The 23,091-nt window shown below is 43.4% G+C and overlaps 1 protein-coding gene across 4 annotated transcripts; it reads left to right on the top strand.

Moving 5' to 3' along the window:
* Positions 1-337: 337 nt before the first annotated feature.
* Positions 338-20,555, top strand: FAM161A (FAM161 centrosomal protein A). Of its 4 annotated transcripts, none has more exons than XM_065589660.1 (7): positions 338-591; positions 7,632-7,879; positions 10,030-11,220; positions 11,610-11,777; positions 14,290-14,389; positions 16,866-17,020; positions 18,435-20,555. In XM_065589660.1, the coding sequence occupies exons 1-7, from the start codon at positions 391-393 to the stop codon at positions 18,688-18,690; spliced, it is 2,319 nt and encodes a 772-aa protein (XP_065445732.1). In that variant the 5' UTR covers positions 338-390; the 3' UTR covers positions 18,691-20,555. The 4 variants fall into 4 exon arrangements, with proteins under 4 accessions (XP_065445732.1, XP_065445733.1, XP_008177249.2 ...); XM_008179027.4 differs by lacking the exon at positions 338-591 and adding an exon at positions 603-885; XM_065589661.1 differs by lacking the exon at positions 11,610-11,777 and having other exon boundaries at positions 343-591.
* The last annotated feature ends 2,536 nt before the right edge of the window (positions 20,556-23,091 follow it).

Below are 23,091 nucleotides of genomic sequence, written 5' to 3'. Positions count from 1 at the left end.
ACCTGTACAATGCAGGGCTTTTCCATTCACTTTATTTCTGCATGGCCTTGTACAACTTTAAATAACATGTGAGTCACCTGACTAATATTTCCTTAGGATGGTTATTTTGACTGTAACAGGTGACATCACTCCTTTTATTTAATGGTCAGTTATCTATGGTTCCAAAAATATTACATGTAGACACATCTGAGCTTTGGAATTGGGTTCTAAGGCGAAAGATGTGCTCCTTAGACCTTAGAGTGAAAGGTTTGAAAGCTGCCACAAGTAGGTACTACTAGGCCTCTAAGACAAACATGTGGCCCATGGGCCAGATGCACTCTGCCTGATGCGTTTGCAGCCTGCATGACCTATGCAGATTCAGCAGAATCTCCGGGAGCCCTACTGCACTGAATGCTAGTACTTGGATGGGAGACCACCTGGGCATTCCCGAGGCTGCAGACAGCCTTCCTGGGAACAGCGGTTACTAGGCATGCTCAGCTCTCAGAGGGGACAGGACTTGACAGCCACCGCTGGCAACATCTGGGCAGGACAGGAGTCTCCGGGGCTCCCCCCTCCCCCTGCTCGGAGAGGGGGCTTCCCGTCGTGCCCCGGGTGAGTTCTGTGGAGGGGGAGGAGTTGCAGTTTAGGACTCCGACACGGGCAGGTTTGTCCCAATGGCGGCGCCGTAGCGTCCCCGGTAACCGGTGTAGCTGGTAACTAAACTCGGCGCTGGGGGAAGGAGGCGGCGGCGGCCGAGCCTGCCCCTGCCCGGGGACCATGGACGCGGCGCACCGAGCTGCGCTCCTCACCACCTCCTGCCTCAGGACACCCGTGAACCCGCGCACCAGGGCGCCGCTGGCTCTGTACGAGCGGGAGAGGCGCCCGCCGGCCGCCGCGGAGCAGCAGGTACTGCGGGGCCCCTCTCCGCCCGGGGGCCGGCTCGGCAGCGCTGACCGGGACTGGCTGTCTCGCCTCCCGCTGGTCCCTAGGGTGGGGCTCGCCTCTCCCTTGTGTGGGGAGCCTCCCCCCTCCTGCCTGAGCTGAGGGCTGGCGGGCTCCTGGCCGTTGGGGGCTCTCGCATGACAAGGGCCCCGAGTTACTGCGCCCCTGGGCGAAGCGCGCCAGGGCAGAGGCCCGCTGTAGGATGAGTTCTGTACAGCACCGAGCATATCACTGGAGCTCAGCAGCTAACCTAGGGGTGCAAAGCTGCATAGCCTGTCTGTGAACATCTGGCCACGACTAACACTTCCTGTATCTTCCCGTATCTGTTGTGTAAGGGAGGCGATGCATTAGAAAACGTGGAAGTGCTGGCATTCAGACCTAGCAGGTACTCATGGCTCTGATGCTGTGCTTTATGATGTTCCATCAACTCCAGTGGAGGCTACAGACCTGCTAGGAAGACCAGAGTTTAGTGTAGAGATGGCTGCTCTTTGTCATATAATTTAAAGCCAGAAAGGGTCACCAGATCATCTGTTCTGACCACCAGTGTATCACAGGCCACCAATGCCACCCTGCATGCTAAACCCAACAACCAAAATTAGGCTAAGGTAGTTCAGCTTTCAGACGAGGCAGAGAATAGGAGGAACCAAGGTACACTGAAGCCCCTGGAATGGCTGGAAATTCATTGAGAGCTGTACACATGATCTTGGCAGGAAACTTCCACGCTGCAGAGGAAGGTGAAAGTTCCCTAAGACCACTGCCAGTCTGATCACTTGACCCCCAATACGTTGCTTTAACATTCTCTTATGGCAACTGTAATAATACTAAGCAACAAAACACCGGAGGGGAAAGGATATATATTTTAAGTAGGGCAAGATGATCTTCTGAAGATTAGCTTTGGATTAATGGTGTATTTTTAATGCTGTATTCAAGTGAGGTTTTAAAAACAAAAGTAATGTAAGTTTTGTCTCTTAGTTTTAATGTATTTTTCTATCTGGTATGAGAAGTAATTTCTTCTATATAATAACAGCTATGTTCCCAATCTACTTTTTTAAAACAAAATGCTATGAGAACTGTAAGAAATGATAAGGAGATTATTGATGAGAAGAAGAAAGGAAGGATTCCTCCTGTAAGAAATGGGTTTTAAAGATGGGTAGGAAGTGGGATATGGTTCCAAGTTTAGGGAAAGGATGTTGAAAGGTATGAAGGCAAGAATGGAGGGAAAGCTTTAAAGCAAGAGGAGATGTGGAGTTTAGCATATTGAGAGGTAGAAATAGGAGTAGATGAGGGTAAGATTATGTAGCATCATGAGCGTCAGAACAAAGACCTTGAATGTGATGCACTAACACACTAGACACTAATGGAAGGGGTTCAAGGACATGGAGTAAAAAGGAATCCTACAAAAATGGAGACAAATTACTAAGGATGAGTACAAAAGAATAGTACGAACAAGTAGGCACAAAATCAGAAAGGCATAGGCACAAAATGAGGTACACCTAGCAATTGACATAAAAGAGGTTCTATAAATACATTAGGAGCAAGAGAAAGACAATGAAAAATGTAGGTTTGCTATGGGGGGGGGAGAGCTAGTAATGGATTATATCAAGCAGGCTGAGATGTTTAATGACTATTTTGCTTCAGTCTTCCCTAAAAAGCTTAATGAACCAGATATATAACACAATTTATTAATATTAACAAGGGGAAAGGAATACAAGCAAAAATAGGGAAAGAACAGGTTAAAGAATATTTAGATAAGTTAAATGTATTCAAGTCAGCAGGGCCTGATGAAATTCATCATAGGGTGCTTAAGGAACTAGCTGAAGCAGACTCAAAAACATTAATGATTATCTTTGAGAAATCATGGAGGACTGGTGAGTCCCAGATGACTGAAGGGCACATATCCCATATCTTTAAAAAGGGAAACAAAGAGGAATTATAGACCAGTCAGCCTAACTTTGATATCTGGAAAGATACTGGAACAAATTATTAAACATCAATTTGTAAGCATGTAGAGGATAATGGGGTAATAAATAATAGCATGGATAAACATGGATTTGTCAAGCAAATCATGCCAAACCAACCTAATTTTTTCCTTTGACAGGGTTACTGGAAGGGGGGAAGCTGTAGATGTGATATATCTTGATTTTAGTAAGGCTTTTTGTACTGTCCAACATGATATTCTTATAGGCAGATTAGGGAAATATGATTAAATTACTATAAGGGTGAGTGTATAACTGGTTGAAAGACCATACTCAAAGAGTAGTTATCAGTGGTTCACTCTCAAACTGGGAGCGAACCTCTAGGGGTCTGTCCTGTGTCACATATTGTTGAATGTTTTCATTAATGACTTGCATAATGGAATGGAGAGTATGTTTATGAAATCTGAGAATGACACCAAACTGGGAGGGCTTGCAAGCACTTTGGAGGACAGGATTAGAATTCAATTCAATTGATAATTAGAGACTTGGTGTGAAAGCAACATCATAAAGTTCAATGAAGACAAGTGCAAAGTACTACACTTAGGAAGGAAAAATCAAATGCACAAATACATAATGGGGAGTAACTGGCTAGGCAGTAGTAGTGCTGAAAAGGATCTGGGGTTACAGTGGATCACAAATTGAATATGAGTCAACAATGTGATGCAGTTGCGAAGAAGGCTACTATAATTCTGGGGTGTATTAACAGGAATGTCATATGTAAGACCCCGGAGAATAGGAGATCATTGTCCTGCTCTACTTAGTACTGGTGAGGCCTCATCTGGAGTACTGTGTCGTTCTGGGTGCCACCCTTAGGAAAGATGTGGCTAAATTGGATCGAGTCTAGGGGAGAGCCACAAAAATGATAAAATATTTAGAAAACCTGACCTGTGAGGAAAGATTAAAAACCACCAGGCAAGAAGACCTAGGGGGGACTTGATAAATCTTCAGATATGTTAATGGCTGTTATAAAGAGGACTGTGCTCAATTGTTTTCCATGTCTGCTGTAAGTGGGACAAGAATTAAAGGGCTTAATTGCAGCAAGAGAGATTTAGGTTAGATATTAAGAAAAAGTTTCTAACTACAAGGATAGTTAGGCACTGGAATATGCTCCACGGGAGGTTGTAGAGCCCTTGTCATTGGAGGTTTTTAAGAACAGGTTGGACAAACTCTTGTGAGGGATGGTCTAGGTTGACTTGGTCCTGCCTCAGTGCAGGGGACTGGAGTAGATGGCCTCTTGAGGTCCCTTCCATTTCCATGCTTCTGTGACTGATGAACTGAGTGACTTCAGCTGAAATGCTCTGGATAGATTAAAAGAGGAAGAATGCAAGTTTCTAGTAGAGAAGAATGCAGAAGAGGAGGGAAAATGGGAAATAAATTCAAGGACCGAAGATGGAAAGGAATTGACAAGAGTTGACCCTGGAGGAGGAGAGAAGCTTTAGAAAGAAGGAAGAGAATCGACTTAGTGGAGGATGCTGGTGTAGTCCAACTCCTCAGATTTTTTTCCCAGTGGCATAGGCATTACAGGAGCAAGTGCAGAAATAGTAAATGCAGGTAGACAGCCAAGTTTGAGAATGAGAGAGATGAACAGGATGGTGAAAGAAGATCAAAGGAATCAAGAGTAAAGGAGATGACGAAGCTGCAGGGAGTGTGGAGGAAGAAGAAAAGAGAGGGCCAAGAGTAACAGCGAAGTCAGACAAGTTTCCTGAAGATCAGAGAAAGCATGAAAGATAAAACAAGGAAGTATCTGAATGTGTGGTATTGGAGTGGTCAGAAACAGGGAATTCGGACAGAGATTTCTAGGACAAGTTGCTAGGAAGTAGGACAAATTGTTGTTGATTCATGGCAGGCATTAAGAAAGCACAGCTAAGCTGTTTCCAGGCTGATAGCGATTTCTCTGTTAATTCAAATGTTTGTCCTTTTTTGTATTGATGCAGATTATGAACTCTTACAATTTGCATTTGGCTGTTTCTTCTTAAGAAATCCTTATAGCTCACTCTTCTGGTCGAGCAGTGTATTGTTCCTGTGACTCTCCCTAACAGCACACATTCACTGAATCACAAAAAAAGGCAATCATGTGAACTGTGGAGAGGGGAGAAATGAAGTGTAAATAAAAAAATAAAAAGACGTAGTTCAGCAGGGAACCTTGGACAAACATTCTGTGCCACTCACAGCCCCTCCCTTCCCCCCAAATGCCTCAGCTGTTTCCATAGCAGGCAGCTTAGCAAACCTTGTCTACTGTGCCCAGCTGTCTTGGACAAACAAACCACCTCAGTGGTAGGCCCATCAAGTGGCAGCCTTGTACCCGAAGCTCCAAAGGATGCTCTGTTGAGGCAGCAACATTGTACAATGGTTCATTCATCACTGATTAAAATCAGGCAAGCCAAATGCCAAAAATCATCCAGAGTTCCCTTGCAAAAGGATAGGTTCATGTAGAGTTAATTTTAATAGCCAAGTTGTGTGCATTGCCATAGTGGCTGATTAACTTGTCCTTTATATTTACAATAAATACAGACTTTGAAGCAAGTGTTTCTAAAAATCTGTTATTGACAGCGTAGTAAGCACACAATGTGGTATCTCCTAATTTAGAATAACAGTTGCCAGATGGCAGTACTGCATCACTTGTGCCCACACAAATCTCTTAATGAGATTTTTTTTTTTTACATAGAAGTGTCTGAAGAGAGGATTTAGGAGTTGATGTGCAACTCAGTGGAAAATAATTTAGTATTTTTCCACGGATCCAAAGCTGAGATCACCATTGTTTGTATACACAAGGTCAAAAGAAACAAAGATACCAGCAAGTAGTAGAATATTAAGCAGTATTTATGCTTGGTCTTTCATGGGCAATCTCTATCTGGACACCTTGCAGCTTCACTTCCTTGTGATTGTATAATTTAGTCTGTGTCAAGTCGTCTGTACTGTATGAAACTTGAAATAGGATGTTGGGATGAAAACTTAACTAAAAATATAGTCAAACAAGAATTTTCAGTTAGAATTTAAGATTCTATAAAAACCAAAAAAACAAACAAACAAAAAAACCCCACCCAAACTTAGGACTTGTGGATAGAACTCTAAAGTGCTTTACAAAGCAGAGTAAATGTGATCCCCATTTCATAGATGAAGAAACAAATGTAACTTTAAAATGGATCATTGAAAATAATTGCAGGAAACATTTTTAAAATATATACACTAACTTGTTTTTACTGTACATCTTTCTCCAACTTCCTGCAACCTTAAAAGTGTTATGAATAATGTGATTATCTGGACCTAAGTGGTTGTTGGTAAAAGAACATGTAAACGGATAGTCTAGTGTAGGCCCCACCATTCCAAAATTTGATCTCCATAATATATTGTTAAAATGGGGATTTAACCCTTTTTGTGTCAGATGGCTACTTATTTTCAAAATGCTTGTGGTAATAGAAAGTAAGGCTCCTCATGCATTGGTTAGTCTTTTTGCATTTATTTTTATACCAGAGGAATTCTTGTTTAAAACAAAACAAACAAACAAAAACCTATTGTGTTTATACAGGTGAATAGGCTGAGGGAACTGGGATTATTTATTCTGCAGAAGAGAAGAATGAGGGGGGATTTGATAGCTGCTTTCAACTACCTGAAAGAGGGTTCCAAAGAGGATGGATCTAAACTGTTCTCAGTGGTACCAGATGACAGAACAAGGAGTAATGGTCTCAAGTTGCCTTGGGGGAGGTTCAGGTTGGATATTAGGAAAAACTTTTTCACTAGGAGGTTGGTGAAGCACTGGAATGGGTTACCTAGGGAGGTGGTGGAATCTCCTTCCTTAGAGGTTTTTAAGGTCAGGCTTGACAAAGCCCTGGCTAGGATGATTTAGTTAGAGATTGGTCCTGCTTTGAGCAGGGGGTTGGACTAGATGACCTTCTGAGGTCCCTTCCAACCCTAATATTCTATGATTCTATGATTCCATGAAAAAATTACCGGTAAGTGTAATTTTGACTTTTCTGAAATATATACATTCAGAGTCTGATTGCTGTTGACTTCACTGGGTCTGGAATTTGCCCTGTAAAGTATACTTTATTATTCTGCAAGTAGACTATTACAGCACCGATGCCATATGGTGAGTGGCATCAAAACATTTACATTTTTATCTTTTCCCTGATCAATGCCACTTAATAGTTCGCTAATATTAATACAGTATTTTCAGTACTATCTGCCAACAGCAACTGTAAAGACTTTAATGGTGACTACAGTTCTTCCAGCCTTCTTCATTTTATGTTAGGCCTGCTTTTGCCCATCTCTGTCTGAAACACACAGCCCCTGTCTATGCTAGCTAGAGAAATGGTGTTGGCATCTTTATCTCAGAACTATGGTCAATGAGTTTTTCTGACTAGAAAAGAGCCAGAATTGTTTCCTTGGCTAGTGCAGACAAGATTTAACTGTGTAACATCTTGTTTTAATAAAATGTGCTATAGATTAGGGTTCAAAATATTTTCAAGGGGGAGGAAAGATGAGGAAGCTATACAAAAGCTACTGACTGTGCATAACTGGCTCGGGACAACACTTCACAGCGCTCAGCATATGATTCTGGAAATGTAGTGATAAGAGTCTATTTAGGCACAAAAGTTTGAAGCTCTTCCTCACTTTGGGGGAAGGAATGTATGTCTGTTGAGTAGTGCAGCACCTGTTATCTAAGCAAACTGCTTGCTGGTCACTAACTTTTTTCTTATGGTTAGAAGGAAAATAATTCAATTCCTTATTTTTTAGGATGATTTTGACTTGGACTGTAATACTGAGAGACAGCAAAGCCCCACTCTAAGTGGGGACTGTGAGGACTGGATAGACTTTCCCAAAATGTGCCACTCAAATCAGGAATATTACTTGAAGCTGGAAGAGCTGAAGAATGCCTACCTGGAGACAATGGCAAAACTGGAAAACATGTATCAGAATAAGCTGCATTTGAAAGGAGTACAGCCCCTGGACAATAAGGATGCTGCTCCCAGTTTGTGTTATAGGTAAGTTTAATAATTATCTCCACTTCTGTATTGCTTTTAATCTGAGCATAGAGTTCATGGCCAGAAGGGACTACCAGCTCATTTAGTCTGATCTCCTGTATATGCCAGGCCACTAATACCACCCAGACACCTTCACACTATGAGCAACAACCAGAATTAGACCAAAGTATTACAATCCTCAGGAGATTAAAGTATTGTGAGCCACAGGCAAAGAACAGGAGGGACCAAGGTGCACCAATGCCCATGGTCCCTGTAATGGCAGGGATCTGATGAACTGAGATGCACACGCAGATGATCTCAAAGCATGTTGAAAATATTAATGAACACTGCACTCTTCTGAAGCAGGGAAGTATTACTATGCTCATTCCACATGTGGATTCTGAGGCACAGAAAATCTAATGACCTATTTTTCAAAGGTGCTGAATACCCTTAGCTTCCATTGAATTTACATCTGAAAATCAAGGTATAAGTGACTCCCTCAAGGCCACACAGTAAGAATGGCAGATCATCATTCATCCAAAGATCTTAAAACACTTTGCAAGTATTAAGTAAGCCTCACAACTTCCTTTGGCGGGGTAGACATTATCCCTGTTCTATAGATGAGGAACTGAGGTTAAAGTGACTTGTCCAAGGGCACACAGTGAATACTGACTCCCATTCCTCTGCCTAGCCATCATGTTTCTCCTCCAATTCTGTCTCTTAGGAAACAAGAACCAAATCCTATCAAATATTATTCTTGCCTTTCAAGTGATATCCCTTCTCTATTTGCAAGCACAGCCATATGTTATATTAATTTTGAATATTTAAACCACATGCAGACTCTGGATGGAGGACTTGTTTGTTTTTACAGCAGTAGTACCCAAACTTTTCAGGGTAGCAACCTTCCTAACCCCTGTTCAGCCACCCCGCCCCCTCACCCTCCGCCCCCTCTGGTTGGGAGCAGGGCCGTGACTCCTGGGGCAGGGATGGGAAGGGTCATGGACAGGGGTAAGGGGGCCAGGGCTGGGGGGTCGACCTGCAGCCGGGTCTGGAAACAGAGCCACAGCTGGGCTGCAGTGGGAGTCAGCTGCTGGGCCCACAGCCAGGTGCGGAGCTGTGCTGAGGCTGGGGACGGGGCCAGGCGTGGGGACGGGAGCCGAGGCCGTGGCTGGGGATGGGCCTGGAGCAGAGTTGCTGGCGGGGCTGGGTGGCGCTCATTCCCTGCACTCCATGGGGGCTGGCCCAGGCCTACCAGGCCCCCTGAACACTCCCCCCTGCTCCTTTAGGGGGCCGTGCCCCACAGTTTGGGGCCCTCCGTTTTACAGTAAGGCTCTTTGCTATTAACAGTGCTATTTACAACATCTCTCCATGGCTCCCCGGAAGCGGCGACATGTTCCTGCTGCTCCTAGGTGGAGGAAGGGCCACGGGGGCTCCATGTGCTGCCCTCGCCCCGAGCGCTGGCTCCGCAGCTCCCATTGGCTGGGAACCGTGGCCAATGGAGCTGCGGGGGATGGTGCCTGCAGGTGAAGGCAGCACACAGAGCCGCCTAGCCACACCTCCGCCTAGGAGTAGCAGGGACGTTACCGCTTGTGGGGAGCTGTCCGAGGTGAGCGCTGTCCACATCCAGCACCCCAACCCTCTGCCCCGAGTTTCCTCCCACACCCAAACTCCCTCCCAGAGCCTGCACCCCCTCCTGTGCCCCAACCCCCAGCCCTGAGCCCCCTCCTACACCCAAACTCCCTCCCTCTTAGTTAATAAGAATTTTTGACTTACCGGGACCCCCCCATTCTCCCAACATGCCAGATAACAAAGCTTTTACTGTATTTGAACTACCAGCCCCAGCCAGAGATGATGCATCTGGTTATTATTGTTGTTCTTAAAACAGAGTTCTTTTTTTTAAACACTTATTGTGGTAGTGTCTTAATGCCTCAACTAGGTCAGGGCCCTGTTGTGCTAGGTGCTGTACACACACATAGTAAATATGAGTTTCTGCCCATCCCATGCTGCCCAGCCTCTACACTCTTGCAAAAAAGTGGAGTAATGCTGCTTACCGTCTTTGGTAAAGTGCCTTGTAATTTACAGATGGGGGAAAAAGAGTGGAATGATTTATTGTTGGCTTTTGTCTCAAGATTAAACCTGTTACACCCAAAACTACTTTTTTCCTTTTTTAGATCAATATGGGATAAGAGCTCATTTCGGCCTCTGAATTTGCATAAATCTTTTTCTGAGCCTGACTTAAATAATCTGTCCTATTCAAGTTTATCTGATGGGTCTGATGCAGAATTAGAGTTGGAAGAAGAAAATGGTAGTGAAACTGGGTCACTGACATTTGCTAAGGAGCAGATCGAAAAGATGTGGGATGGGTTTTCTGTGGACGACTATGTCTATCACACTAAACGTAGCTTACCAAATTCACCAACATTCAAAATGATGGGGAAGAAGCAGCAAGAGTGGTCACCAAAGGTCACTGTGCCTAAGCCTTTCCAGATGACTATTCGAGAAGCTAAGAAAAAACAACAGAATGTCAAATCAAAGTCACAGATAGAATTGGAAAATAATTTATTGAAGAAACAACTAGAGGAAGAAGCAGAGTGTCAAAAGAAATTCAGAGCCAATCCTGTGCCTGCTTCCGTCTTCCTTCCGCTCTATCATGAAATCATGGAAAGAAATGAAGAACGCAGGAAGTTTGTGAAAGAGAGAAGCAAAGATATTCTTTTGGCCTCTCAGAGACCATTTCAGTTTATCAGGAGGGAGGAGCAAAGGAAAGAAATTAGGAAAATGCAATTAAAAGACCTTTCATTGCCTGAAAAGAAAACAAAATTATTCCAAGCAAAACCTGTCCCTAAATCTGTTTACAGTCCAGCCATTAATGATAAGTTAAAAGAAGAAGAGCTCTATAGAGAAATTAGGATCCAAATGAGAGCTGAAGAGTTGCTACGTAATTCTTCTCTTCCCAACAGCAGACTGGCTAGTAGAACTATCAATAAACAGAGGAAACAAAAGTGCAATCAACAGAAAGAAGAACTGGAGCATAAACCAAGGATCAAATCTAGGGTTCCAGACTTTGAAACACTGCACCAAAAATTCCAGAATAGGCTCCTGAAACAGAAACATGTGAAACACATCACAGTTTGTGAACCCTTCAATCTTCGTACTCCACGTATCCCATCCAACAAAGGGAAGATTCTGCAGGACATTCAAGCAGATGAAGAAACATTAAAAGAAACACGCTGGCCATACGCCTCTCCAAGATGCAAACCTCGAATGAGGTGTTCAAGTGCAAGTTCATCTCCCTTGGGACGTGAGCAATCTGAATCTCCAAGAATCACAGAGTCTACCAAAAGACGAATACAAGCTATAAGGTAAATAGTCCAGTAGTATGTTACATACAGTACAAGTTAATTTATAAATCCTTGAGAACATAGACTGTTAGTTTATGCCAACAAATATTTAATTCCATGTTTTTTTCATTACTGCTAGTGGTTATTTTCATCTTTTGATGATGTTTTCTAGCTGCTGTAATACACTTTCTTTTCCCATACAGACATTTGAGGAAAAGGACTATAACAGCCTATTGGTTCCCAATATATACCTGAAGCCCCCACTTCTCAAATGAAACATAAATATTCCATTGTCTTGTCCCACCCTTGTTTCCTCCTTCCTCTTCTCTGTTGAACTGCCTTTCACAGAGCCTTCCTTATGTTCTCTCTAGATTAAAATTAATTCAGTCTTAGTTTATTTTTCCACTCAGGAAATCACTTGAGGAAAAGAGAAAGCTGGAAGAAGAGCAAAAAAGGATCAGAGCAAAGCAGAAACAAAGAGTGAAAAAACTGCAAAAACTTATAACAACCCGGGCTGAGGCCAATGATCCACATCAGAGCCTAGCTCGGATGTCTAAATCCAAATTAAAAATTATCAGGTATTCTGCTATATCCCCCAAATCCTGAACCTCTAGATGCAAGTTGTATGTTTAACATACAATCCAGTAACAGTATAAACCATGTTAATGTAACTATTCATGTATGTCATAAATTAGACATTGTCAAAAATTCTAGATAGAAAAGGGCATGAACAAATACAATATTTTGATCAATCGGGAATTGAGAACTGGTGTCCATTTTGATGAATTCAGGTTTATATGCTGTTCTTTAAATTATACCACAAATAACAAGGCAGGCTTGTTTTTAAACCTGCATATAATCTGAAGAGGGAAATAGGAGTTCTCACTAATAAACTAGGGTTACCATATTTAAAAAATAAAAAAAGAGGACACTCCACGGGCCCTGGCCCCGCCCCTTTCCCACCCCCTTCCCCGCCCCAACTCCGCCCCTTCCCCAAAGTCCCCGCCCTAACTCCCCCTCCTCCCTCCCAGCCACGCAAAAAGGGCTGCCCGAGCGCTACCGGCTTAACGGTTTGCCGGGCAGCCTCCAGATCCTGCGCCCCTGGCCGGCGCTTCCCCAGCGCAGCTGGAGCCCGGGAGGGGAAGCGCCCAGCCGGGGGCGCAGGGTCTGGAGGCTGCCCGGCAAACCGTGAAGCCGGTAGCGCTCGGGCTTCGGGCAGCCCCCATGCCTCCGGACCCTGTGCTCCCGGCCGGGCACTTCCCCTCCCGGGCTCCGGCTGCTGTGCTCCTCCCCTGACTCTTCGGCTCTGTTTAAGAGCCGAGCTGCCCGAGCGCTCCGGCTTCGGGCAGTCCCCATGCCTCTGGATCCTGCGCCCCCGGAGCCCGGGAGGGGAAGTGCCCGGCCGGCGGCTCAGGATCCGGAGGCATGGGCGCTGCCCGAAGCCGGAGCGCTCGGGCAGCTCGGCTCTTAAACAGAGCCGAAGAGTCAGGGGAGGAGCAGAGCAGCTGGAGCCCGGGAGGGGAAGTGCCTGGCCGGTATTTTCCCAGACATGTTCGGCTTTTTGGCAATTCCCCCCGGACGGGGGTTTGATTACCAAAAAGCCGGACATGTCCGGGAAAAACCGGACATATGGTAACCCTAAATAAACACTGTTAAATTAACGTGTAGCTAGTACAGTTCCAGCTTTAACTCCACTCTTACAACTTTCAAATTGCCAAGGAAAAAGACAACCACGTTTTCTCTTTCTTTTTTAAAATTTAACTTCATATTTATGTTTTTATATTAGGTGTCTTCTGCTTCCTGATTGCTGAGCAAATATCTTTTTTACTCTGATTTGGGAGTCAAATCTAATGAGAGCAGGAAGTGGGGCAGATGTATTACATGACTCTGGTATGTGTCTCCATAGCTTAACGGGAGGCGCATGGGACGCAGGAAGCAGGCATGGGGGAGGCAGCAGTTGTGTTTCTTTGTAGAGCAGGCAGAGGAGAATGGGCAGCAACAAGGCCAGAGACCTTTTTCTAATGGATTGTGAATCAGAGTACTGCTGGGGGAGAGGGTCCTTATGAAAGGTGCTATAACTTAGTGGTTAGAGGATAGGACTGGGACTCAGCAGAGGTGGATTCTAGTCCAAAGCTGCTGCGTGACCTTGGGCGTGTGACTTTTAATTCTAGGTTTTGGTTTCCCCTTCTGTAAAATGGTGAACAGTTTTTTCTTGCAGGGTGAATGAATGAATATTCATTAATATTTGCAGTGTATTTTGAGATTGTTGCACATCTTTAGTCATCTATGCTAAGTTATTATTATTATTATTATTTATTATTATTACTATTACATGGAGGAGATGATAGCAGCGTTAACAGGTGGTTGTTTATACAGTTCTGTAGATATGCAGGATGCTTTAAAAATGACATGGGAAAGATGTCTGCTCTGCAACTAAAAATGGAAGGCACCTGGACTTTTTCTGTTTTTGAAAGATAAATTAAAACGTTAAGACCAAAACAAAGAAGAAAGATGTGGGACTCTCATTAGTTGAAACATCTGGCAAGAGATATTAACACTCCTTAAAGTACCAATCTTCCGTGGTATATTCTAACTTCCCCAGCTCTTCCAAAAGCCTCCATCTCTTAACTTTTCTTAGAAAAACAATTATATGGGATTGCTATCAAAATGAGAATGCAGCAATTAAAGGAAGTTCAATATAGATTGAAAATCCTAAAATGTATAAAGGGCGCACAAGTTAGAGCCTGAACTTATGCTTTTAAACTCATTTATAAGGACATCTACCTGTTTTTCCAAATTGATTACATCAAAAAACATTAAGTGTTCTTTAGTTTTCCCACTGTCAAAGGTACATGGTTGCTCTGGTAAAAGAACTTGAGGCAATTAACCTGGCGCATAACCAATGTAAAATACATAAATTTTGACTTTAAAAACAACAGCACGATGTTCTGTCTGTCACAAGCAAAGTAATTTGCAGCTACTCTAGGAAGTTGCATCTTGTAGCATAGCCTGGCCTTTCTGCTACCACTTCTATAAATAATAACTAAAGACAATCCATTTAATTTCTGTGTCATGCTATATTTATAATAGGAAACATGAGAAGCAAAGAATGCAAGAGTATCTGCAGGAGCGGGAAGAAATGGAAGAAAGAGTAAACCAGAGGCCATTGCTTTTGGAAAGAGCCACTCAGGTTGTCTTCCTACCTTGCTCTCATTCCTTAATTAAACTCATCTCCGAATATTGCCTAAGTCAATGCCAGTGTCAGTGCTGAATATTTTTTAGAGGATGTCTGAAAACTTTTGTAGGCAGGCATGTCAGTTCCCCTCTGACTATAAAACTCTGCCTGGTATCTGTCCCCATGAAAATAAAATTATATTACCATGCATTGCGCCCAGCACTCATTGCTGCCTGCTTAGAGAGGCGTGGGCCATCTTCCAAATATACATTTTTTCCCCTCCATTTTGGCTTGTGTGTGAGGTGAAGAAGGGATACTGTGTAATTAAACTGTAATTATGACTTCATTATTTTTCCCACAAACACATAACATGCTTTGCACTTAACCTGCACATGAATGTGAATGCTGAATATTTGGTAATGTGACTGAGGTTGTAACTAAAGTTTTGCATTATTAATGTGATGTGTATAGTGATTTCCATATCTTAGAGGCAGAAGGATGTTCTCTGTGGCAATGCAGAGTTTGTCACTGTCAATGAAAATGGGCTGTATGGCCATTAGGTCACAGTTAAGAGGTATCTTGTAAATTGGCATTTCCTTGCCTTTAAGGGTTTGTGTCTTGGGAAGATGTCTCACTAACAACACTTTATTTAAAAGGAAAAAGTGTTTACCCATGGACTGGAGTTGAGAGGTGCATGTCTGTGGAGTGAAGGCTCTTTGTGTGTCTTTGAACATTGTGATGCATTGTGAGGCATGTAAGTTGAGGTTAATGTGGAGGTGTATCTGGGCTTAACTGACTTCCTGGATTTTTAATGATCACATTTATAGGAAATGCACATGAACAACTTTATCTCTAAGTTGATTAAGGGGGTGGTTGATTAAGGGTCCTGTCCCAGAACTAATTCAGGTCTAAATGAGGTCTATTTACTGCTTAGTAGCTTTCCCTTGCCATGAACAACTTATGAAACAGACCTGACCGTCATTAGAACAGAGAAGTGTATTATGCTGGAGGCATCACAGTAAGAGCTAGCCAGCAGTACTGATTGGATGTTTCATAAGATTTGTTTGAAGGGAAACTACTACTATTAAAACTAGAAATACAAATATGCAGAAATTAAATGATCGATTGTGACTTAAAATAATCTCTGGAGGCCTGAAGAAGCAATGAGTGAGCGGGGTTTTTCCGCTTGTATGATCTAAAGCATATTTTCCTCACTGCTATCTCACCATACAAATCAAATCAATCCTAATAGATTATGGTCCAGCCTAAATGGCACGAGGATTTGACTTACTTAATATGTACCGCACTCAAGCCTCTGTTGTCCCAAATGGAATTGTCATTGGCTAGTGGTGTTGCTCTGCCCTTTGTGGAGTGTATGAGTAATACTGCCAAACAAGGAGTTCGGAATATAATGGTGCTTGATAATTTAATCCTGTTTGTAATGTTACCCCATAACCCGACAGTACATTACAGAACATTCTCTGTGTATTCTTGACACTAAGGAGCAAATCTTACATCTCTGCCCCATTTCTGATGGCATGAAAAACTCAAAAGAGAGTTAGGCAGCAGAGGCTCCTCACAGCTATGGAATATGGTTTTTTATATATATGCTGTGTTATAACACAGAAGAAAGATGTATGTGGGCATGTTGAGGGTGTGGGTCCATGCACAGCACAGTTCAACAGGGTCACAAACCCACAGAGAGAGCAGCAGGTGATATCTTTCAATCAGGCCTGTCTGGGCCATTGCCTTGGGCTATCTATGCATGTGGGTTTGGAAGGGAAGACTCTATCCCACCCAACCTCTGTGCCCTTCCCTTGGGCAAAGCCCTCTTACACAGTCTTTACTTGCAGGATCGCAGGTCTGTGAACTTTTCAATAGTGCTCTAAAAGAAATTCTGCCATTTCATATTCATACTGACTATCACTCTGAATTTGAGGGGATTAGGATGGTGCAGGGCAGTGTTCTGAACCAGGGGTATGCGTACCACTGGGGTACTCAGAGGTCTTCCAGGGGCTCAGGCATAAGGGGGTACATCACATCATCTAGATATTTGCCTACTTTTACAACAGGCTACATAAAAAGCACTAGCAAAGTCAGTACAAACTAAAATTTCGTACAGACAATGACTTGTTTATACTGCTCTATATACTTACCATACACTGAAATGTAAGTACAATATTTATATTCAAATTAATTTATTTTATAATTATATGGTAAAAATGAGAAAGTAAACAATATTTCAGTAATAGTGTACTGTGACACTTGTATTTTTATGTCTGATTTTGAAAGCAAGTAGTTCCTAAGTATAGTTTTAAGTGAGGTGAAACTTGGGGTACACAAGACAAATCAGACTCCTGAAAGCGGTACAGCAATCTGGAAAGGTTGAGAGCAACTGGCATAAGGTACTATGCAACCTAATTTAGGGTATTGGAATCTGGCCCTTAATAATACATTAATTTTTAGAATGCTGTAATTTTTTTTTATATAGAAAAATGCCAGAATAGCAGCAGAAAAGCATTACTCTGATATACTGAGAGAACTGGGGATTTGTGAGGACTTCCTTTCAAAAAAAAGTCAAACTGCTAAATTGCTGGACCAGCCTAATGCCAATGGCTTTGGAAGCTGCACTGAAGACAGAGAAAGGTAATAGTTACCAGTAGTTTGTTGTGGTGGTTACACACCTAGTGATGGCAAGTTTTGTTTTAGTTTTAGAAGACAAAATTATTTGTATTTTGGAGGTAACTATTTGGCTGCATATACACCTCTACCCCGATATAACACGAATTTGAATATAACGCGGTAAAGCAGTGCTCCGGGGGTGGGGAGGGAAGGGGCGCACTCCGGCGGATCAAAGCAAGTTCGATATAACACGGTTTCACCTATAACGCGGTAAGATTTTTTGGCTCCCAAGGATAGTGTTATATCGGGGTAGAGGTGTAGTTTTCATTTTAACAGTGTCAGTGTTTCTATAAAAAGTTTAATTCACAAAAGACAATGAAAATGATATGCTCACACAGTAAATTTGTAATACAATATCCTCTTAAATATTTTAACACGGGGTATATAACTTAATGCACATTTAAAAAAAATACATTGCTCTTTCTCCCCGTTTAAGTTTTATTTCTGAACCTTTGCCAGAAATTCTGGCAGGTTGCTAGGGAGATATATATTTTTTTTTAATAGAATGTTGTTGGGGTGTTGTTTATAAAAATAAATATTTTAAAAGTGTTAACTTTTCAAATGTTCATTAAATGCTTGGATAAAATATATTTGCCAACTCTGCATAGCTGTTGCTGGGATTTGGGGGGCTGTGCAGGGTGGCCAGGTCTATAATGTGTCCTACATTGCCACTACTGAGATCCAGAGACTGTTGCTTCCTGCAGGATGGGGACACAGGCAGCATGGGGAGGCTACTGCAGCTGCTCTGCAGTGTAGAGAGATGAGGCCTTCTTCCCCATTGTTAAAACCCTTGAAATTCTTATATTTTATAATTTTTTGTTTTAGTTTTCAAGAGTTTAATGTTTTCTTTTTATCCACATCAGGGGGACAGGGAGGGAAGGGGTGGAAATCCTGGGGGGGTTGGGTTCCGCCTCTAGGAAGGGGTCTGAAGAATGTGAGCCCACCCTACAGTGGCCGCTCCTGTCCTGGGAAGCTGGGCCCAGCTCCCCCTCCGGGCATTGCGACCTGGTGCACAAGGTCGCAGCGCTGCTCAGGTTTGGCCTGGCTGCCTCTTTGTCAGGAGGCGTGGCCAGCCCAAATTTGTGTGAGTGGTGCTGCAACCCCGTGTACCAGGTTGCAACTTCCAGAGCAGGCAGCTGGGCTCAACCTCATGGGACAGGAGCTGCTGCTGCAGAGTGAGTTTGTTTCTATTCCATGTTGTCTTGCATTTGTGAAAAACAGGGGGCTCTACCCATAGCAAATAACCCCCTCCCCCCCAACCCGGAGAGATTGACTCTTATTGGCAGGATTTGGGCCAGAGTACTTGAGTTTTATTCCTTTAAAACCGATTTTTTAAACCCCTCCCCCGATCAATAAATGCAAATCTTCATTTTTTTAGTCTTAATGAAGATAAAGTTCAAGAAGGAGAATCCTGTGATGAGCAGAAGGCAAATCCTCACTCTGACCAATCTTGTGGGGAGGCGGAAGAGGAGAAGGCAAGCTCACAGTCTGACCAATCCTGTGAGGAGGAGGAGGAAGAGGAGAAGGCAAGCTCACAGTCTGACCAATCCTGTGAGAAGGAAGAGGAGAAGGCAAGCTCACAGTCTGACCAATCCTGTGAGGAGGAGGAAGAGGAGAAGGCAAGCTCTCAGTGATCATGATGATGTTGTGGAATGTGAGGATGATAAGTATGAAGATGGTTTAGAAGAAAAACCTAACTGAAGCTAACTGAAAGGAAGGAAGACAGACTTACTTCTCTTATTGCGTTGGAGCTCAACACACATTTCATTGCTGGCAATGGGTATATGCTAAAGAAAAAACTGACTCTTGGTGCTATGGACATTTTGAACTGCATACATGTAGGTCTTGTGTGAATTTCCATTTACTAGCATAATATAACTTCAAATGCTGAATTTGCTTTTTTTCCAGTAAGAAAAAATTATCATTACTCATTTCCATTAGCAGTTGCACTTGTCAATGTATGCTGTATTCTTTCATTGCATGAGCGCATTTCTGTGTTCAGAAATACTAACCACAGTTTAAAACTCACTCCTTCCATTCCTGTTGGCTAATACTTAGGCTTTTACATTTCCAGCTCTTTGCCTTCATGCTGACAAAATAGGGTGGGAAGCAGTCATCACGAAGGAGAAACAATGGCGTTACTCCATAAGCAAAGATCTTAGAGCAACATTACCTCTTATTTCAGCACTTCTAGGATCTGCTCAGTTTTAACCAGCCCTGAATATATTTTCCCATTATGGCAGTGGACATTTGGGTGTAACTCTCATTAAGGATGATGATGGGAGGTTTTTGTGTAAATCCTCTGGCCATCATTGGCCGAGTGGTAGCCAGGGACACCAAAATGCCAACTTACTATGCAGCTGGACTGTCCTTTCAACTGCTTAATGAATGCTCCTTTTAATATAATTTATTAATAGCACGACACATACTAGGGCTCTTGGGACGCTGAACAGGATAACAAAACCATGACTCATATACAGTAAACACATATGGAGCCCCTCATTAAACTTCTATAGGACTTCGTATTGCTAAAAGAAGGGAGAAGGAACGAATTTGAACCATGAACTTCAGAAGCAGTATTTGTATTTTTGTTATACTGTGGATTATGTATTAGAACAAATGTCTAATCAAAGCTCCAAAATTGTGTTCTCTGTATGATATCTTTAATCTCCTTTAAGAACCATTCCAAGATCATGTGAAATAATTCATTGTAATGTAATAATGCAGATTAAAACTAATGTTCGTTAGTTTCTTTATTGAGATAGTTAAACAGATACTGTAAATCAAGAAATTATTACATGTGTGAAAAATACAACACTTGCAGCTGTATTTAATTTTTTTTTTTGAGTGAGTAGAAGAAAAGGGGTTTAGTAAACTTAAGTAGTCTTTCTCCTTGTATTTGCTACTCAGCCCATCAGCTTTCCTCTTAGGCTATTCCTGAAATAAGAACCCAAATGAAGACATGAATGCTTCATATGGAGAGCACCTTCTGGTTCCCTCTCCTATTCTGTGCCTGGCCTTCCTACTGTTCTCAGTCATTGCCAACGTAGGGACAGAAAAGAGAAATATATCTGCATACTAATAAACAGCTGCTGAAGAGCTTCAAATAATAGTTTGCAAGCTAAATAAAGGATGATGCAAAATATCTACACACAGCACATACACCCAAAACCTCTTGGGTAACCGGCAAATATTAGTAAGTTGCATTTTTGTCTGAATACTGAATTAAAAGTGGTTTCAGATGCTTTTGTAATCAAGTATTAGGGTTTTATTTTCCTTTTTTCTAACAAGTTTTGTAATACTGTTAGATTATTTCTTCTTTGGTTAGATCTGCATCAGAAGACTTTCACTAAAATTTGAATTCAGATAAAGTATATGTAATTGTCATGTTTCTAACAACTGTGAAATTTTAGCACAAATGTGTTAAATTTTGAAAAGTTAACTTTAATATTTGATGAACTTCGATTTTTTTTAAATAAAATATTCCTTTGGTGAAGTGTATATGTGTAAATGTAGTAATATAAAATAAGCATATGTTAATATCTGACAATGAAGTCAGACAGTTTAAAATCTCTAATTAGTCTGAGAAATGTTACACTAGAAACTTAAGAAACTGATTTGTTTGGGTTTTTAAATTAATTTGTTCATCCTTCCACGATCAGAACAAGATTTTTCAGCTTTAGTCCTTTCTTTGCTAATATTGGAGGCAGTAGTGAAGGTAGGTGTTGCTGATGCACTGTTAATGCAGAGTTGTTTGCACATCATGAGCTGGGATTTTTGTGTTGCTGTATACTTAGTATGGAATGCTGATGGATTTTTACGTGATGCTACTCAGAAAGTGACTGTAAAATGGCACTTTCTTCCAGTGCTTCCATTCCATGCTAGATGTGCGCATGCCATGGGCACTGGTGCTGGAGATTTTTTCCCTCAGTAGTATCCGTTGGTCCATCTCTAACGCCCCCTGAAGTCACGCGCATATGTGCTGGTATATGCCGTGTTGGGCCACTTGTCCTCCCCCAAGCCAGTGATGGCACCACCGACTCCGCCTAGAGTGCCTAGTCCAGTTCGGGATCCACCACCAACTCCTGCAGCCAGCCGCAGGACCAGACGTTTTCTGGTTCCTTCAACCCTGGAGGCTTTCCAAGCAGCAAAGGACAAGCTGTCTCCTCTGGTCCTGCCAACTCTGCAAGGACCCCGGTCAACCAAGACGGCAAAAGACAGGAGAGCGGAAGGAGCGTCGAACTCCTTCCTGGCACCGGCCACCTAGGCACCTTCTAGGGACAAGCCTTCCATGATCCTGACCTAGTGATCGTCAATTTGCCGCCAGTCCCCGGATGCCTGACACCGCCTGGAGACAGAAGTGGATACTACTCCTCTTCACAGTCCGAAGAGGAATCTTTCTGTCCACCCAAAACCTACACTCCACCGGACTTTGATATCGATGCAATGGCTGTACTGGAACCCTTGGGAGTTTCCCCTGGTACTGGCCCACCTTCCCACCACTCATACTCAGTGGCTTTAGAAAGTCAGGCTACCGGCCCTTCTCGCTCAGCACCAGACCCTGACTCTGGTACTGACCCCGCTGCCGATGTCCAGAAGGTGGCCCCAATGGATGTGGTGGAAACAGAGGAAGAGGCGGGAGCCCCTCCTCCAGGGTAAGCTGCCTCCTCCTCATCTATCCAGATGAGGCGGTTGCAGGACCTAGTAGCCTGCGCCCTCAAGACAATTTCAGGGCCCACCAGGACCTCCTGAAAAGAGTTGCCGCAAAGCTGGATCTGGAGGTTGAGGAGTTTAAGGAGTCAGCATACAACCGGATCAATATTCTGGCTGCAGTTTCTTCCTCCAGAGTGGCCTTGCTCATCAACAAAGCAGTGATGGGACCCATCAAAATGCTGTGGCAGACTCCTCCTTCTCTGCCCCCCACCTCAAAGAGGGCAAAGAAGAAATACTGAGTACTGGCAAGTGGGTTCAAATACCTTTTATTTGCCCACCCCTAGGGTCCTTGGAAGTTTCGGCACAAATGAACGGGACAGACAGGGGCAGTCAAGTGCTACCCCCGAGAATAAAGACGCTAAGAGACTAGACCTTTTTGGATGAAAGATTTATTCGACAGGCAACCTCCAGTTACGTATCTCCAACCAGCAGGCTTTGCTGGGGAGGTACAATTTTAATCTATGGGACTCATTGTCCAAATTTAAGGACTTCCTCCCACGGGAGTTGAGGCAGAAGTTCATGGCCATCCTGGAGGAGGGCAAGAGTGTGGCCAGAACCTCCTTCCAGGCAGCTCTGGATGTGGCCGACTCGGCGGCCAGGACTATGGCATCTGCAATCACCATGAGGTGTTGTTCATGGCTCCAGCCTATGTCACAAAGTTCAGCAGTCCATCCAGGACCTCCCCTTTTGAAGGCTCCTCACTGTTTTCAGAGCAGACTGACTTGAAACTTCATGGCCTCAAGCACTCTAGGGCTGCCTTTCCTTCCTTTACACGTCACTAGCTTCCAGGAAGCGCTTTAGGCCCCAGCAGCCTTCCAGGCAGGAGCCCTACAAAAGAAATGGGAAGGGTTACAAACGATGCCAACCCCGCCCTTCCACCTAAGCCTCCCAATCGGGCTCTCACAGATACTCCGGTGGAGCCAAGCAGGCCTTTTGAAGGTGCACCCGACGGCTTTACACCAGTCTCCAATCCAGATCCGCTCCCTCCTTTGTTTTTGGCCCAGCGTGGTCATATATAACGTCGGACCATTGGGTCTTGAGTACAGTAGCAGTCCGGTTACACCCTTCAATTTTCATCCATCACTGTCCCACCCTCCACCCCAGTCCATCTTCAGGGACCTGTCTCATGCGCAACTCATTGCCCAGAAGGTGCAATCCCTCCGAAATGTGGGGGCCGAAGAGGAAGTTCCCTGAGACAAGAAGGAAGGGGTTTTACTCCAGGTATTTCCTAATGCAAAAGGGGGCCTATGGCCCATTCTGGATCTTGGACCTGCATCGCCTCAACAGATATCTGAAGAAACTGAGATATTTGCATTGTCTCT

The sequence above is a fragment of the Chrysemys picta genome, chromosome 3 (assembly GCF_011386835.1).
Source record: "Chrysemys picta bellii isolate R12L10 chromosome 3, ASM1138683v2, whole genome shotgun sequence".
In the NCBI taxonomy this organism is placed as follows: domain Eukaryota; kingdom Metazoa; phylum Chordata; order Testudines; family Emydidae; genus Chrysemys; species Chrysemys picta.
Note: the sequence above shows the minus strand (reverse complement) of the source record. Positions and strands in the feature narration are given on the sequence as shown.

Bases quoted from the DNA above. Each gene is read 5' to 3' on its own strand.
- FAM161A (XM_065589660.1), top strand. From the start codon at position 391: ATGCTAGTACTTGGATGGGAGACCACCTGGGCATTCCCGAGGCTGCAG. The intron at 592-7,631 runs GTGAGTTCTGTG...CTTATTTTTTAG, and splicing joins GGCTTCCCGTCGTGCCCCGG to GATGATTTTGACTTGGACTG. The intron at 11,221-11,609 runs GTAAATAGTCCA...TTTTCCACTCAG, and splicing joins AGACGAATACAAGCTATAAG to GAAATCACTTGAGGAAAAGA.